The sequence below is a fragment of the Chiloscyllium plagiosum genome, unplaced genomic scaffold, assembly GCF_037043375.1.
Source record: "Chiloscyllium plagiosum isolate Xiang-an unplaced genomic scaffold, Cpla_swu_hap1 HiC_scaffold_24, whole genome shotgun sequence".
NCBI classification, from domain to species: domain Eukaryota; kingdom Metazoa; phylum Chordata; class Chondrichthyes; order Orectolobiformes; family Hemiscylliidae; genus Chiloscyllium; species Chiloscyllium plagiosum.
Window position 1 is genome coordinate 26,584,822 of NW_028270162.1, and position 18,211 is coordinate 26,603,032.

At 40.7% G+C, this 18,211-nt stretch overlaps 1 protein-coding gene across 3 annotated transcripts in view; it reads left to right on the forward strand.

Moving 5' to 3' along the window:
• The window catches only part of ap1b1 (adaptor related protein complex 1 subunit beta 1), an 80,912-nt gene that overhangs the window by 13,712 nt on the left and 48,989 nt on the right, over positions 1–18,211 (forward strand). For all 3 annotated transcript variants that reach the window (XM_043715636.2, XM_087999994.1, XM_043715638.2), the window contains exons 4-5: positions 2,178–2,313; positions 4,673–4,918. In XM_043715636.2, the coding sequence (XP_043571571.1) occupies positions 2,178–2,313; positions 4,673–4,918 (382 nt within the window). The remainder of the gene's footprint in view (positions 1–2,177; positions 2,314–4,672; positions 4,919–18,211) is intronic.

The window sequence follows — 18,211 nt, forward strand, 5'->3', positions numbered from 1 at the left end:
CAAAGCCAAGTAACCAGGACTGGAGATTGGCCACACTTGAGAGCAGGTGAACAAAGAGATGGGGGCAAGTATCCATGGCACATGGGCTAGGCTGTACTCACAAAATCAAACCACTGACCAATCATAAAATTGAGATAGACACCAACTATTATTGTTATAGATTAGGGAGAGAACATTTTAGAGGGTATTTGACTGAGCTGTACAATGATCTGAGCTGCATGAATAATTTCACACTCAAGTACAATGGACAGTTTTACATTGAGTTTTGTTGAAAGATTTGAAAGAAAAACTACTGTTTGACCTTGAAAGATGTCTGAGAGGAACCTTGGGTGTTTATAAGATATCAAATGACGTAGAAAAATTCCTAAGTCTCAATATTGTTGGTAAATGCAAAATAAGCAGAATGGAAACAATTTAAAACAATCAGATAATTAAGGTAAATAGCTCACTAGGCTGACAAATTATCAGCCATGATGGGTTTCATTCAAAGGTTATAAAAGAAGTGGTTTGAGAAATGGTGCATGCATTAATTTTAATTTTCTTGAACTCCCCTTATACTGGATAAGTCCCATCAGATTGCAAAATAATGAATGTACTCCTGTATTCATAAAAAGAAGACAAATGTAACACAAGCCAACATCCCTCTCAGGGTAAATGCTAAAATCTATCATTAAGGTGTTTATAGCACAGCCCTTAAAATTGAATGCAATTAAGTTGAGTCAGTATAATCTTATTTGAGTTTATTTGGGTCCTTTTGAGGACTTAACGAGTGAAAGTGGGCAAAGTGGAACCCTTTGGGTCAAGAGGTTATTCAACTTAGTCTTAAATCTGCTCCTCTTTATTTTGAGGCTATGCCCTCTCGACCTAGTTTTACCTGCTAATGGAAACAATCTCCCTGCTTCTATCTCATCTGTTCCCTTCATAAATTTACATAAATTTCTATAAAATCCCCCTTCGTTCTTCTAAATTCCAATGTGTAAAGTCCTAGTCTACTCAATCTCTCCTCATAAGCCAACCCCCTCAATTCCGGAATCAACCTGGTAAACCTCCTCTGCACCCTGACCCTGCCAGTCACAAATGAGGAGACCAAAACTCTGCACGGGTGTGGTGTATTTAAATTTTCAAAAAGAGCTTGATAAAGTGCCACATCATAATATTCAGAATAAGAGCATGTGGTATAAGGGGTAACATTACCATGGGCAGAGGAGCAGGAAGAAGTGATAAATGGGTCACTTTCAGGTTGGCAAGTCGTGTCACCAGTTGTGTGCTTATTTATGTGCCTTATCTATATAAATTACTTGGAAAAAGGGACCAAATGTTTGCTTGGTAAATTTACTGATTGCATGAAGATAGGTAGAAAAGTAAATTGTAAGGAGGATAAAAAGTTTACAAAGAAATTTAGATTGGCTGACTAAGTAGATTGGCAAATGGAGTACAATGAGGCAAAATGTGAACTTGTCCATCTTTGGCAAGCAGGATAGAAAAACAGTAATTATAAATTAAGCTTTTCAGATCCATATTGACTATGTAGAGTATTTTATTGGGCAAAATCTGTTATAGGTTGTGCACCTCTCAAAAGGTGCTTTTATTCTTTAATTCTCTTCAGTGTTAGAAAAAGTATTGTGCAAGTTATTTCTGAGCTTCTAACAACAATTTTACTTGAAATTTAATAAGAATTTAAAAATTAAAAATACTAGTTAGAATTGTCATAAGAGCTGTAATTATGTGCAATAACATAAAACACACAATATACACTGTCAGGCAGGTTTCCAAGACATGGAATCATGCGGTGAAGCTTGAGACTTTTTCTCAATGGCAAGTGAAAATTCTATTAGTGTATCCTGAACATTTTGTTTGCTTTTAAAATGTTTGGTTTTGTTGAGAGAACCTTTTGTTGAACAATTAAGTGTACATTTTCTGGTATTGAAGGTAACAGAAAAACAATTGACATCTTTTATGGGTTTGGAATCTAAATTTTGAAAAGTGAAATAATTTTTATAACAAAATTTTTAAATTGGTTCTCTGTTTAGTTATTGCCCTGCTAATTCTGTGGTGAATATTTGAGAAATGTATTCATGTGACTCAAGTTATAATGCAGATGCATTAATTCAATTTTAAGTATGAATTTCTGTAATTTGTCAGGATGTTCCAGTTATTTGTACTTTCTTGCATTATAGCGCCCTCTTTCCTGATGTTGTTAACTGCATGCAGACAGACAATCTGGAGCTTAAGAAGCTGGTGTATCTTTATCTAATGAACTATGCCAAGAGTCAGCCTGATATGGCAATTATGGCAGTCAACACTTTCGTTAAGGTATATATTTTGATAAATTGTTTCAGAATTTTTAACAGATCTGTGTACAAAGCTTCATTGAATTTGTGCAGTACAGAGGTGTAATCCTGATAATGTTTAAATGTAGATCCCAAACGTAAGTGGACAGTCCACTAATTAATTGCAACACCTAATCTGCAGCTCTTTAAAACAGTAGTTTTATCAGCAATCTAATTTAGCACTTTTATCTGTTAAAGCCTGTACTGTATATTTAAACAAAAAGTCTTACTGATGACAAGCCAATGTCTTAACTAAATTTAAAGCTAGTTTCTCAGATTGAGAGACGTCCAGGTGGAAGTGGCGATAGGTGAGGGACTGGGTTGCTTATGGATTAATGATATTTCTGTTCATCTCTGGGTTGTGTTCCAAAACAATCACAATCATAAAGTGAATTTTTTTTCATTATTGTCTGTAAATGTCCCAACCCAGTTTCCAGTGAACATGTATCCATGCACATTGTGTATGTGATTCAGTTAGATGGATTCTTGTCTTGGAAACAGAAGGTTTTAGATTATTGTCCAATTAAAGTACCTCACTGCTTTAAATCATTCTGTATGTTAAAACTGTGTGCTTGTACTGGTGGATCAGATAAATGTTAATGATCCAATGGCACTATTTGAAGAACTAGAAGTTTTGAGTAATGGGTCAGCATTTTGCCTTCAGCCAGTGCTATTTGAATAAAATTATGCTGTTTAGTAATTGGCAACACCATCCAATCCCCAAGCCTCTAAAGCAGTAAATCTGACCAGTAATTTATCTATTTTTCATCCTGTTCTTTAAAATCTGCATTTTAGAATGAAGACTCCTAATGGTGAACTAATATTCTCAGCAAAGTAGGCTGTTTTTCTTTGCTGTTGTTGAGATCCTACTGCATGCAAAAAAATGTGCAATGTTTTTCCCTTCAACAACAGCAACTGAACTTCAAAATTAAAACACCTGATGAAAGGTTGTTAGGCATTTTAAAAAATACGATAGTACTACTCAAGTTCGTTCTTTTGCAAGGTAAACTATAATTCAGCACCAGTTCATTGTCACACTCTACCCAGGATGGCTAACATAGAAATAGGAAATTGTGCACTGCTGTGTTGTTAATGCCTGAGTCATAATCTAAATTACTGGGCTAAACCGAAGGAGGCTTCATTCTGTTTACGTTCTGTTTGACATTTCTAAGAATTTTGTTGTTGCCTAGATACTCTTTTAAAGCTGTAACAGATCATATTGAAATTAGAATATATGGTTCAGTTGTCCATTTATCTATTTAAAATCCATAAGCTTCCTACAGTGCTCAATGTACGTTACGTGTATGTTAACTTGCCTTTTCTTGATTTCTACTGTTAAGAATTATTGTAAACCACTGTAATCCTATATAATTTAGTAGATTGCAGAAATCAAAATGACCTTGATGCTTTATCAAGCAAAACTAGAAAATATAGATTTGTTTATATTTTGTAATACTTGATATTTAATTTTTTATTCAAGCATTGAAATTAAATATTAAGATAATGCTATTAGATCTATAATATTTCTATATCTCTAATAATTGTAATGTTGAGTGTTGAAAGTCATCAGACTGTCTTTTTGATGAATCTCTCAATCTTATATTTTTTTCCCAAGTGGTCTATAAGTCCCTAGTACTTATTTTCCACAGGAAGATGTTATAAACAATGATTGTACAGATTCATTTACCTCTTGGATATTGATCCTTGGTGTTTCTTTTGAGTAGTTAGAACATTTCTTTGATAAATTGTCTGTGACAATAAGCCGCCAAATGAAAAAATGTAGTAAGGATGTTCATATTCTTGAGGTTCATTTATTAGTACAGTTGTTAAAAATAATTTTTTTTTCCATAACGGGTTGATAACTAGCAAGTTGCTTTCTGATTTTTCTCCTTTTGCTGCTGCTGTTCCAAAAGCATTATATAATGGTGCATACTGTTTCCAAGCACTAAACAACTTCCACTAATTTGCCAAATGTCATTTATGGGTAAAGCATGTATTAAATATGCATCTTTTCGATTTGAGTTGTTAGATCATAACTGAAAGTAGGGATTTGCTTTACTTTAGTGCCTGATTATTCAATTCAGATTAACTAATTCTGCTCATATCTGGGACTTTGTGGTTATGTGGGTAAAAAAAAATTAACTGTGCTAGCTACAAGTCATCAACTCAGTTCAATAAGTATGTTAATTTTAAAAAAAAAGTAAACGAAAGTATTTTCATTCCCCTCTTAATCTTAGTGTATGATATCCCAAAATGTGACATTCTGCATAACTGAAATTAGGAATGGATACTCTTCCCTGTTTAAGGCTGTGATTGAGTGTGATTTGATGTTCAAATTTCAGGACTGCGAAGATCCCAATCCACTTATTAGAGCGCTGGCGGTGAGAACCATGGGCTGTATCCGTGTAGATAAGATCACTGAGTACTTGTGCGAGCCCCTGCGAAAATGTCTGAAGGATGAAGATCCCTATGTACGAAAGACTGCTGCTGTTTGTGTAGCTAAACTACATGATATCAATGCACAGCTCGTTGAAGATCAGGGATTTCTGGACACTCTCAAGGACTTGATATCGGATTCCAATCCAATGGTAAACAGAGTATTAAACCTGCTCCCATTGTATCTGTCAACATTAATATAAAACATTCTATTGAAGTGGTAAAGGTAAAAAAAATATTGTTGAATAATCTGACCTGTAGCTGAATTCTGTGAACTTCTTTTGATAGAAGTATGGAGATCTTTTATTAAAACAAAAGGTTACTTTCCTAAAGTCAGAAAACACAGGTAGCGCTCACCAGGTCAGATAGGATTTATAAGAAAGGGAGGATTGGTAAGAAAGGTATGTTAATGTTTTGAGTACTGTTCATTCAGCTCTACTGAAAAATTGTACTTGTAATCTTAATGTTTTACTCCTTTCTTTATATTTACTGCGACTATTACTGCATTTATTTTTCCAGTTTTCTAGCAGCTGTTGTATATTATTTTGTAGGTTGATGTGTTTATGTTCATTCTGCAGGCCTGGTCATGTAATTTGGTAGTCTTTTTGTTATGAATATCTCAAACATTTGGATAATTGCCAACACTTTCAAATATTGCAATGGACCTGCAGCAGTAAATTTTTCCAAATTGTTCCATGTGGGTGTCAGTGTGGAGCCCTGTAATATTTATAATTTATTGGTTCTACAGTTTCCCCCCCTCACGACTTTTCATGCTATTGGTTAATAAAAGCCAGTTGCTTATTTTGTAAGATCAGTAGCTGATATAACACCAAAGGCACAAGGCAATGCAGATCTGATCTTGTGTTTGCAAGTTGGAGGTGATTCTTTTGATTAGTGCATTAGAGTTCTCTTCACTGGAAACTTTATTCCTTGGCATGATATTGAGGGGAAAAGTTTGATATTTTAAAAAAAATTATTAAAGTTTCTAAGTGATCAGTTGTGCACTTGTTGATAATGTATAGGTATGTATTTGTAAGTTCAAGATGCGCTTAATGACTTGGAACTTGACCATAAAATCTAAGTAAAAACAATGACTGCAGATACTGGAAACCAGATTCTGGATCAATGGTGCTGGAAGAGCACAGCAATTCAGGCAGCATCGAGGAGCTTCAGCAAAATCCTCCTCGATGCTGCCTGAATTGCTGTGCTCTTCCAGCACCATTGATCCATAAAATCTAAGTAACTAACTTTGGTGTACTATTGAGGACCTAATTTCACAGTCAAAAATGAGTGATGCATACGCTAAGGATCTGTCAGCTTGTACAGATTAGTTTATTACACTATTCAAAAAAAGAGCTGTTGTCCTTGTGTTTAACCTAGCATGCTTCTCAAGTTATTATCTTAACTTAGTAGTTAATAATAATTTATTAGTAGCTTAACTGATCCTTTTTCTTGCTGCTTGTAGGGCTTTTACAAATTCAGCTTTGCTGTCATATTTGTCTACTTATCTGGACTGGATTCAAAATAAATTCATTACCTACAAAGCAATTGGAGTGTCTGAAGGGGATGTGGATGCTTTATATAAATGAATGTTCATTCCCTTGTGGAGAAAGATGGTTTTCAAGGGCAATATTTCTGTGATGAATTACAGTATTTTTAACAATATAACTTTGTCAAAGTTTATTATCTAGCCTTCAGGTCAATTTGCAAGCAATATCAATGTAATGAGAAAGCAACATTTAAACTGTATGAGAGGAACATTCTGGTGGCAAATCGACTTGGATTGATAGAGGCATTGCTGTGGAAAATGAACCCATAGATGATTGACTGTTAACCACCAAACCATGAGCAGGATGATACTGTCAAGCCAAAAAGACATTCTGCCTATGAAACAAAGTCGTAAATGAGCTGAGTTTTAGTGTCCATGTGTCTGCACATCCTGAATACTGTGGATAGTGTCGAACAGCAAATTCTTTTGGCTGTTCAAACAGGCAAAGTACTGACTATATCTAACCAGCTCATGCTTGGAAAACTCAGCGGAGAGTTCAACATTAGTTGCGATTCTGTGATTGGCAGCAGTCGCTAAATAACCATAAGTATGCAAAGAATTACACTGACAAATAACTGAAGATTGTCGATTAGGCTCGCAATGTGGTGCACTTGCGCATTCTGGAAACTATATATACTGCCACGTAGGGCCCTATACTTTTGCAGATAGAAAGATTGTACACACAGCACCCTGTTTCAACTCCGCAAAACAAGTGACAGCCATTCTCTCGTTCAGTTTTCAGGGCAACACCTTGATCAGTCAGAGTTTAAAAGTTTTCATATACAGGCACATTTTCCATGCCAGTGCCGATGCCAATCAGAAATCACTTACCAACGAATCAGCATCCTCCTCTCTCAATATAAATGTTGTTTTCCCTTTGCATTTCTTGTGAATCGTCCTGTTGGGTGCAAGATGAAAACCTTGGACAATGTGTTCATTTCTAGAAATACTCTATACAGTACTAACAATTAGTAATCTCAAAAAACTTTTCGTTTTACCTGATATTTAATTTTGTTCAAGCTGTCTGATTTTAAATAAGTATTGACTTGGACTTTGACTCCAAAAGCAGTTGTAACTATGCAGCTCTTGGTTTATTCTAGGTAGTTAGTTAAAATATGCTAAATTAATGACTCATAGTTCCATCTTCTAAAGCCATCAGATGGATCAGAAATAAGCTGTTCAACCCATTGAGTTTGTTCCACCATTTAATGAGATTATGGCTAATGTGATAATCCTCAATCTGACATTTCTCTCTGATCTCTCTAATCAGTAATAGAATCATGAGTTATAAAGAAATATATCTTTTTCAACCTTGAGTATACTTACTGACCCATCTCAAGAGCTGTCTGCAATAAAGAATCTCACAGATTGACTACTTTGAGAAGAAATTCCTCCTCATCTCTGTTCAAAACATACGACCTTAAAGCTCTGGTAGTTTACAGAATTACTAGTTTCAGCAGGGTGAGTGGGTGCAGAGCAAACATTGGTACTTTCCTTCTTGAGGTAATTTTTAAAAGTAATGCAGAGAGGAATAATGATGGCAGGCACATCTGACATCTCATTCCAGAGCTACCTTATCACTCACAGTGAAAATGAAAATAGCAAGGATTGCTGGATGGGGAAGATGTTTTATTCTTTAAATGTGATTGTTCTTCACCAGTTCTGTTCACCTTTTTCCTTTCCTGCCAGTAATAATGGGTACTGAAGTATGGAAGCTGGCAATTTATCATCATTCAAACTACTATATATTTAGTTGCTGACCACTTTTCCTGCGAGTCAGTAACTCCACATGACCACCCAAGCTGAAGTATTTAAATCCATTAACTTGAAAGACTTCAAAAACAACTTGAAATGGTAGATCTTTAATGAATTTCAGTACAAAGAATAATTTCTTGAGCTGATTTCTCATTTCATAATGAACATTCAACTTGTTCAATTAGCTTAACTAAGATTATCTTGCCCATTTTGATCTACTGTCTCAAAACCTATTTTATTAACTTGAAGAATTAATTCAAAAGAGAACAACTGCATATGACAAATCTTTGTTTTATGTATTATATCTACTGATGTATGTGGATTGCTAAGACAGCATGAGCAGGAATTTGTTCTCTTACCATTTGCTCTCTAAGGAAATGTTACTTCCCTACACTCCGCACTGCAGTGGAGCAGCCTATTTTATCTTGTAATGCCATCTAACTTGGCATAAAGGAGCTTATAAGAGAATTCCAGTACTAAATAGAGTTTGTTTTTGCTATCTACTACAAGGTGCTGCTACAGAATTAAGTGATGACGCAGTCTAAGATAGTATGCAACTTGTCCTACGAGAACGTGGAAAATAAATGTTCAAAATGCAATTGCTAGGCTGTGAACATCAAAATTGCGAAGATAATTTTAGTACAATTATCCAGAAAATTTATACAAATGACAATTGGGGAATTCAAATTCAATTAATTAAATACATTTGGGATGCAGAGCTGATATGTAATAGGGACCATTAAAGTTATGAGACAGCTTTACTGTTGCTCACTGTGGAATCCTTACCTGATTTAACCTACATATGACTCAGACCTACAGCAGTGTGGCTGACCTGATTGCCCTCTGAAGTGGCTGAGGAAAGCCATATGAAAAATACATAAGAATAAAACCTAGCTGACCACTTTTTATTGATCTTGACACCAAATAAGAGAAAGGTGCACCCAGATGAACAGATTTTGTAAAATTGACTCCGTTAACTCTCGGACTTTGCCAAAATTGGGAGAGTTGTTCCATAAACTAGTAATGCAACAGCTGACAATAGGTGTGATTCTGTGACTATTACATTTAGTGCTGGAAAAGCACAGCAGGATAGGCAGCATCCGAGGAACAGGAGAATCGATGTTTTGGGCGTAAGCCCTTCTTCAGGAATCAGTTCCTCGGATGCTACCTGACCTAAACTTTTCCAGCACTACACTCACGACTCTGAGCTCCAGCATCTGCAGTCGTCACTTTCTGCTATTATATTCAGTCACTATCCAGGCGGCCTTATATATAGTTAGGAGGGAGTGGATCTGGACTTCAGACCTCATGACATTTCATAGCATCAGATCAGATATAGGCAAGGAAAACCTATTGTGAACTACGCTCTCTCGACTGATAACCAGAATTAATCTGTTATCTGAAAACAGATTGGAAGCAGTATTCAGGGTAACAAAGGCAAAATAATGTGCCTTGAATAGGCCTTCAGTGTCCATTCCCAGGAGTGGCTTGATAGCGTAGCACTTAGGACAAAGCTATTAAAGAACCAGCGTAGGGAAATCTTGTTTTGCCTCATTCTCTACAAACTGCCTGTCATGACTTCACTGATCTATGACAGGATATGTAGGAACAAAGGCCACATGGTCTTTAGTAAGGCAGAATCCTGTTTTCACACTTAGGACATTCTATTTTATGTTGTGCAACAATCATTATCATGAGTTATTGCTACAAAGGTATTCCTTGACAATTACATGCTGAACCATGGCAAAGTTTGTTTTAATGTAATGAGTAGGATGTTGAAGCAGACCTGGGTTCACCTCAGCCAGATTTTTACTGGCATTAGTTTTATCCAAATGCTAGCCATCTAGCAAACTGAGCTAAGTGATCCTTTTGTACTACTAAATCTATCATGCTAAAGCAGATAGATTCAGAATCGATCTTATACCTGAAAACATAAATAAATGAATGTGAGACAATCAGCAGTTGAATTCTGTTCCACTCATAATCTGGCATATCACTCACTCTTCCATTGCCATCAAGTCAGGGAACCAACTCTGCTTCAGCGAAGAGTGAAGGAATGCAAGTCAGGAGCAGCACCAAGCATACTAAAACTGAAGCGCCAATTTAATGAAACTTATCATAGGTCTACTTGCATGTTAAGAACTTTGAGAAACAATGATTGAGCTAAGCAACCTGAAAACAGTCAGAGCAAATCAAAGCTTTGCAGTTATGCCATACCTGGACAATTGTTGAACAATTAAATTATGTAACTGGAAGAGGAGGTTTCATAAACATCTCCAGCCTCATTGATGGCAGAGCTGTGAACTTCCTTGAAAAAGATAAGTATGAAGTATTTGTAACTACCCTCAACCGGAAGTGTCAAATGAACCGTCTTGGTTGACTTCACATCACTTCACGGTCTTCAACCAATCTAACTCATAACATTAGGATAGAATCTGGTATAGGCCCTTTTTTCCCCCCTTTGCCAATCAATTCAGCTCAAGGGGTTTCTCCTTATACTGTTTAAAGCCATCTTGACAGCTGTTTCATCAATGATCTTAACTCCGCATAAGGTCATACAGGTTGTTCATAGAATCCTTACCATGTGAAAGCAGGTGAATCGACCCATCGCGTGTTCAATGACCCTCCGAAGAACATCCCTCACTGGCCCACCCTATCCCTGTAACCCTGCACTTTTCATGGCTAATCAATGTAGTTTGTTCATCCCTGGACACTATGGGCAATTTAGCATAGCCAGTCCACCAAATCTGTACATCCTTTGACTGGGAGGAGACTAGAGCAGCCGGAGGAGACTAGAGCAGCCAGAGGAAACCCACACAGATACGGGGAGAATGTGCAAACTCCACACAGACAGTTGCCTGAGGCTTGAAGGGAGCCCAGATCCCTGGTGCTGTGAGCCACCGTGCCACCTCGAATGTTTTTTATGATTGCTCATGATTCAAATGTTTAATTCTTTTTGTGATGCCTTAGATACTGAACTCGTCTGTGCCTGCATGCAACTAGATCTGAACAACAATTCTGGCCTGGGCTGATAAATAGCAAGTAACATTTAGACCATACTAATACTATTTCTGAATTGCAAATTCTAATTGATTATGCTAACTTATCTTTTGTTTGCATACAAATTTAATGATTCACGTGTTATGCTCAGATGTTATGGAACACCATCCTATCTGATAACTAACTGCCATTTTAGTTATTTGTGTTAAACCTATCAGTGAAGTAATATCAGTGAAGTAATCCTTAAGTAATATAACATTGTGAGCTGGTGATTCATTGCAAATAAAATGCTTTCTGCTCATTTGAAATACTTTAATTGTATATGGAGGCAATGCTTCCTTTTGTTGTTCCAATGACAGTTGAGTTCAAGGGCATCTTGCAATTTGCTGATGTAGCTTATCTTGATGTGTGTCTGATGACAGTATGTTAATGCACCATCTAAACTATGAAACATTGTTGGCAACTGCTTCAGTAGTTCAGAAACATTAGCTGCACAACAGTTTTATACAGTGAGAGCTTCCAGTTCTGTTTTGATTAAAGTGTAAAATCCGAATCTTTTAAATTTGGATATATAATGAACGTGTCACTGGCTGGGCCAGCATTTATTGCCCATACCTAACGCTTTTAAAAAACACATTCAAGAATGTGGGCATCCCTGGTTGTCCTTGAGAAAGTAGTGAGTTTTGCCGCCTTGAACCACTGCGGTCTATTTGCTGTCAGTAGACCCACTGTACTATTAGGGAAGGATTCTAGGACTTTGATTCACCAACACTGATCAACCAAGTCAGGATGGTGAGCCATTGCTGGTAGTGGTGTTCCTGTGTATCTGATGTCCTTTTCCATCTAGATAGTAGTGGTCGTAGGTTTGGAAGGTGCTGTCAATGAAACCTTGGTGAATTTCTGAAGTCCCATATTGTGGATGATGTAAACTGCTCCTATGGAGTGTAGGTGGTGGAGGGAGTGAATGTTCGTGGATTTGTGCCAATCAAGCAGCATACTTTGCGCTGGGTGGTGTCTAATGTCTTGAGTATTGGAGCAGCACTCATTCAGGCAAGTGGGGAGTGTTCCATCACATTCTTGACTTGTACCTTGTGGATGGTGGGTTCAGGAAATGGGAAATGGGAAATGTGATACTTCAGAAGTTCCAGCCTCTGATCTGCTCTTGTAGGTACAGCACTTGTATGGCGAGTCCAGTTCTGTTGCTGATTAATCCCCCCAGCATGTTAATAGTGAGGCTTTTAGCGATGGTAATGCCATTGAATGTCAAGTGATGATGGTTATATTCTCTCTTGATGGAGAGAGTCATTGCCTGGGACCTGTGTTGCATGAATATCACGTCACTCCGAACTTGGATATTGTCATAAGAACAAAAAGTGCTAGAAATCTGTGGGTCAGGTAGTATCCATGGAGAGAAAGAAAAATCGACGTTTTGGGCATTAGCCCTTCTTCAGGAATGAGGAAAGTTGGTCCAACAGGCTAAGATAAAAGATAGGGAGGAGGGACTTGGGGGAGGGGCGTCGGAAATGTGATAGATGGAAAGAGGTCAAGGTGAGGGTGATAGGTCAGACTGGGGTGGGGGCGGAGAGGTCGGGAAGAAGATTGCAGGTTAGGAAGGCGGTGCTGAATTTGATGGATTTGACTGAGACAGGCTGGGGGGAGGGGAAATGAGGAAACTGGTGAAATCCGAGTTCATCCCTTGTGGTAGGAGGGTTCCTAGCCGGAAGATGAGGCGTTCTTCCTCCAATCGTCGTTTCGCTGTGGTCTGACGATGGAGGAGTCCAAAGACCTGCATATCCTTGGTGGAGTGGGAGGGGGAATTGAAATGTTGAGCTACAGGGTGGTTGGGTTGGTTGGTCCAGGTGTCCCAGAGGTGTTCTCTAAAACGCTCCGCAAGTAGGCGGCCTGTCTCCCCAATATAGAGGAGGCCACATCGGGTGCAAAGGATGCAATAGATGATATGTGTGGAGGTACAGGTGAATCTGTGGCGGATATGGAAGTTTCCTTTGGGGCCTTGGAGGGAGGTGAGGGGGGAGGTGTGGGCGCAAGTCTTGCACCTCCTGCGGTTGCAGGGGAAGGTGCCGGGAGTGGAGGTTGGGTTGGTGGGGGGTGTGGATCTGACGAGGGAGTCACGGAGGGAGTGGTCTTTACGGAATGCTGATAGGGGAGGGGAGGGAAATATATCCTTGGTGGTGGGGTCTGTTTGGAGGTGGCGGAAATGGCGGCGGATGATGCGCTGTACATGGAGGTTAGTGGGGTGGTAGGTGAGGACCAGTGGGGTTCTGTCCTGGTGGCGGTTGGAGGGGCGGGGTTCAAGGGTGGAGGATCGGGAAGTGGAAGAGATGCGGTGGAGGGCATCGTCGACCACGTCGGGGGGGGGAAATTGCGGTCCTTGAAGAAGGAGGCCATCTAGGATGTGCGTTTTTGGAACTGGTCCTCCTGGGAGCAGATGCGGCGGAGTCGAAGGAATTGGGAGAATGGGATGGCGTTTTTACAGGGGGCAGGATGGGAGGAGGTGTAGTCCAGGTAGCTGTGGGAGTCGGTTGGTTTGTAGTAGATGTCCGTGTTGATTCGGTCGCCTGAGATAGAAATAGAAAGGTCGAGGAAGGGGAGGGAGGAATCTGAGACTGTCCAGGTGAATTTGAGGTCGGGGTGGAAGGTGTTGAAGTGGATGAACTGTTCAACCTCCTCGTGGGAGCACGAGGCGGCGCTGATACAGTCATCGATGTAGCGGAGGAAAAGGTGGGGGGTGGGGCCAGTGTAGTTGCAGAAGATGGATTGTTCCACATATCCTACGAAGAGGCAGGCATAGCTGGGGCCCATCCGGGTGCCCATGTCTACTCCTTTCGTTTGGAGGAAGTGGGAGGATTGGAAAGAGAAGTTGTTCAGGGTGAGGACCAGTTCAGTCAGTCGAAGGAGGGTGTCTGTGGAAGGGTACTGGTCGGTACGGCGGGAAAGAAAGAAGCGGAGGGCTTTGAGTCCTTCGTGATGGGGGTTGGAGGTGTACAGGGACTGGATGTCCATGGTGAAAATAAGGCGTTGGGGACCGGGGAAGCGAAAATCATGGAGCAGGTGGAGGGCATGGGTGGTGTCCCGAACGTAGGTGGGGAGTTCTTGGACTAAGGGGGACAGGACGGTGTCAAGGTATGCGGAGATGAGTTCGGTGGGGCAGGAGCAGGCGGAGACTATGGGTCAGCCGGGGCAGTCAGGTTTGTGGATTTTGGGCAGGAGGTAGAAGCGGGAGGTGCGGGGTTGTGGGACTATGAGGTTGGAGGCGGTGGATGGGAGATCCCCCGAGGTGATGAGGTTATGGACGGTCTGGGAGATGATGGTTTGGTGGTGGGGGGTGGGGTCATGGTCAAGGGGGCAGTAGGAGGAGGTATCTGCGAGCTGGCGTTTGGCCTCAGCGGTGTAGAGTCTCAGATTCCTCCCTCCCCTTCCTCGACCTTTCTATTTCTATCTCAGTCGACCGAATCAACACGGACATCTACTACAAACCAACCGACTCCCACAGCTACCTGGACTACACCTCCTCCCATCCTGCCCCCTGTAAAAACGCCATCCCATTCTCCCAATTCCTTCGACTCCGCCGCATCTGCTCCCAGGAGGACCAGTTCCAAAAACGCACATCCCAGATGGCCTCCTTCTTCAAGGACCGCAATTTCCCCCCCCCGACGTGGTCGACGATGCCCTCCACCGCATCTCTTCCACTTCCCGATCCTCCGCCCTTGAACCCCGCCCCGCCAACCGCCACCAGGACAGAACCCCACTGGTCCTCACCTACCACCCCACTAACCTCCATGTACAGCGCATCTTCCGCCACCTCCAAACGGACCCCACCACCAAGGATATATTTCCCTCCCCTCCCATATCAGCATTCCGTAAAGACCACTCCCTCCGTGACTCCCTCGTCCGATCCACACCTCCCACCAACCCAACCTCCACTCCTGGCACCTTCCCCTGCAACCGCAGGAGGTGCAAGACTTGCGCCCACACCTCCCCCCTCACCTCCCTCCAAGGCCCCAAAGGAAACTTCCATATCCGCCACAGATTCACCTGTACCTCCACACATATATTCTATTGCATCCTTTGCACCCGATGTGGCCTCCTCTATATTGGGGAGACAGGCCGCCTACTTGCGGAGCGTTTCAGAGAACACCTCTGGGACACCTGGACCAACCAACCCAACCACCCTGTAGCTCAACATTTCAATTCCCCCTCCCACTCCACCAAGGATATGCAGGTCTTTGGACTCCTCCATCGTCAGACCACAGCGAAACGACGATTGGAGGAAGAACGCCCTCATCTTCCGGCTAGGAACCCTCCAACCACAAGGGATGAACTCGGATTTCACCAGTTTCCTCATTTCCCCTCCCCCCAGCCTGTCTCAGTCAAATCCATCAAATTCAGCACCGCCTTCCTAACCTGCAATCTTCTTCCCGACCTCTCCGCCCCCACCCCAGTCTGACCTATCACCCTCACCTTGACCTCTTTCCACCTATCACATTTCCGACGCCCCTCCCCCAAGTCCCTCCTCCCTATCTTTTATCTTAGCCTGCTGGACCAACTTTCCTCATTCCTGAAGAAGGGCTAATGCCCGAAACGTCGATTCTCCTGTTCCCTGGATGCTGCCTGACCTGCGCTTTTCCAGCAACACATTTCCATCTCTGATCTCCAGCATCTGCAGACCTCACATTCTCCATGGAGAGAAAGCTAACTAATGTTTCGAGTCTAGATGACTGACGACTCTAGCTTAGCTGAAGTGTGGAGAGGACAGCATTTATGCAGGAGTGAGGAAGGGGGTGGGGCTTGGATTCTGATAGAGAAAGGGTGTTGATAGTTCAGATTGAGTGATATTGGTCACTGAATCTAAACTATCAACATTCCTTCTCCCCGAGCAGTGCAACCCCCACACCCTCTACTCTTCACTTAAGCTCTGAAGTGTCACTTAGACTCAACGTTAGCTTGCTTTCTCTTCATAGATGATGGCTGACCCACTGTGATCTCCAGCACTTTTTGTTCTCAGGATAGATTCTACATCTGCAATAATTTACTTTTGCATTGGATATTGTCCTAGTCTTGCTGCATTCAGATTTGGACTGCATCAGTATCTGAGGAATTGAGAATGTTGTGCAATAATTTGAGAACGCTACCACTTCTGACCTTATGGAGAGAAGCAGCTGAAGATGGTCCTAGGATCAACCCCTCACCCCTGTGCATCCCTGAGGAACTGCAGAGATGGCTGGGAGCTGAGATAACTGGTCGTCTTCTTCCTTTGTGCTAGGCATGATTCCAAGCAGAGAGAGATTTCTCTTTGATTCCCATTGACTCTAGATTTGCCATGGCTCCTTGATGTCACACTGTGTCAAATGTGGACTTGATGTCACGGATAGTCACCATTGTGTCACTTTTGGATTTCAGCTGTTTTGTCCATGTGAGATCAGGAGCTGAATACCCTCTTGGAACCCAAATTGAAGAGTTTATTGCTGAACAAAGGCTGCTTGATAGCACTTTCGATGACTTCCCATCACTTTACTGAAGATCGAACATGTACTAATGGGGTGGTAATTGGCTGGATTGCATTTGACCTGCTTTTTGTGTACTGCACCTGTGTGGGCAGCTTTTCATATCAAATATTTGCCAGTATATTGAAACAGCTTGGTTAGGGGCATGGCAAGTTCTGAAGTACATATTTTCAGTAATATGTACAGAATGCTGTCAGCTCCCATAGCCTTTGCCCCTCCTGTGTCTTCATCTTTTCTTGACATCATATAGTGAATTGCAATGTCTGCAGATTAACAGTAGTAATGTTGAAGATTTCTGGAAGAGGCGGCGATGGATTGTTCTTTCACGTCTAACTGAAGATTGTTGCAAATGCTTCAGATTTATCTTTTGTACTGAGCCCTCTTGGCCTTGGCCACCACCTATTTGAGGCTAGCTTATTTATGTAGCTGCCTCCTCTCGTGAGTTGTTCAATTGTCCACCAACATTGACAAATGGACAAGGATGCATTGCCAAATTGAAGAGCATAAAAGGATATTTAAATGTAGATTACTATCAAGGTGAAGATGATCAAGCATTTAACGTAATTGAGAGTTGAGCTATTCAAGTTTGCGTAAAAAATGCTATTTGAAATGTTTCTATGCTGATGTACTGATGTGCATGATTCCATCTGCACCTTAGTATCACAACACACCACCCCCTCCTCACTTTTGAGCTTCTCATCCTGCCAAAGATCTTTGTGCAGATGATCTCTCAACCATTCTATGAAGCATATTGTTAAGCTGCCAACTGAAACTGACAAGGGAGGCCTGAAGTTGCATTATATTTTTTAAAAATTCTGTGGAATAACACCATGAGTTTAATCTGAAAACTGTTATAATAACATCCAACACTAATTCCTGCAGTGATTCCATTTTTTAATTATCCAGGCTTTCTTTATTGATCAGTGGATCATTATTTTAATCAAATAAATCGCCACTGATTCATTACCAGAAGATTTTCCTTGGTAAAGTTGCAAACCTGAAAGCCTTTGACTGCTGGATCAGTACCTCTTGCAATTTGAATGCATTAGGATGAGGAAAAACAATATGATCTTGTCTGTGTCAAATGTGGATAGATTACTACTACTTTCACGTGTGAATGCTTTAGGGGAATGACTTTTTATGAAGCTGTCTTATCCTGTATTAAATGTGTTTTTTAAACAGAAAAGTTTCTACATGCAGGTCATCATAATGTAGTTTTGATAGGCTACATTTTAATCCTGGTTAGGTGTTTAAATTTTTTTTACCAGCATGTCAAAATGCAGCTATTTTCAAAGCTGGTGAGCAAGTTCAAGGGTATATACTGGAGGAGATTGAGAGGATAGCATAAAAACCAAATGAGACAAGTGATTGAAGAAGAGAAAATTAATCTTGCAAATTGTTACTGAAGGAATGAACTAAAAAGGGAAGAAACCTTGCCAGAAAAAGAACAAATTTTGCTGAAGCAAGCAGCACTTGCACAGACAAAACTAGTTACCAGTAAGGTGAGCAATCAATAAATTGTCTCAATGTGGTGTAGCAATATATTGCAACATAGACTATAAGATCTGAGCAAGTCTCATCTTAGTGACTTTTGATCTTGTGTGAGTAGCCTAGGTTAC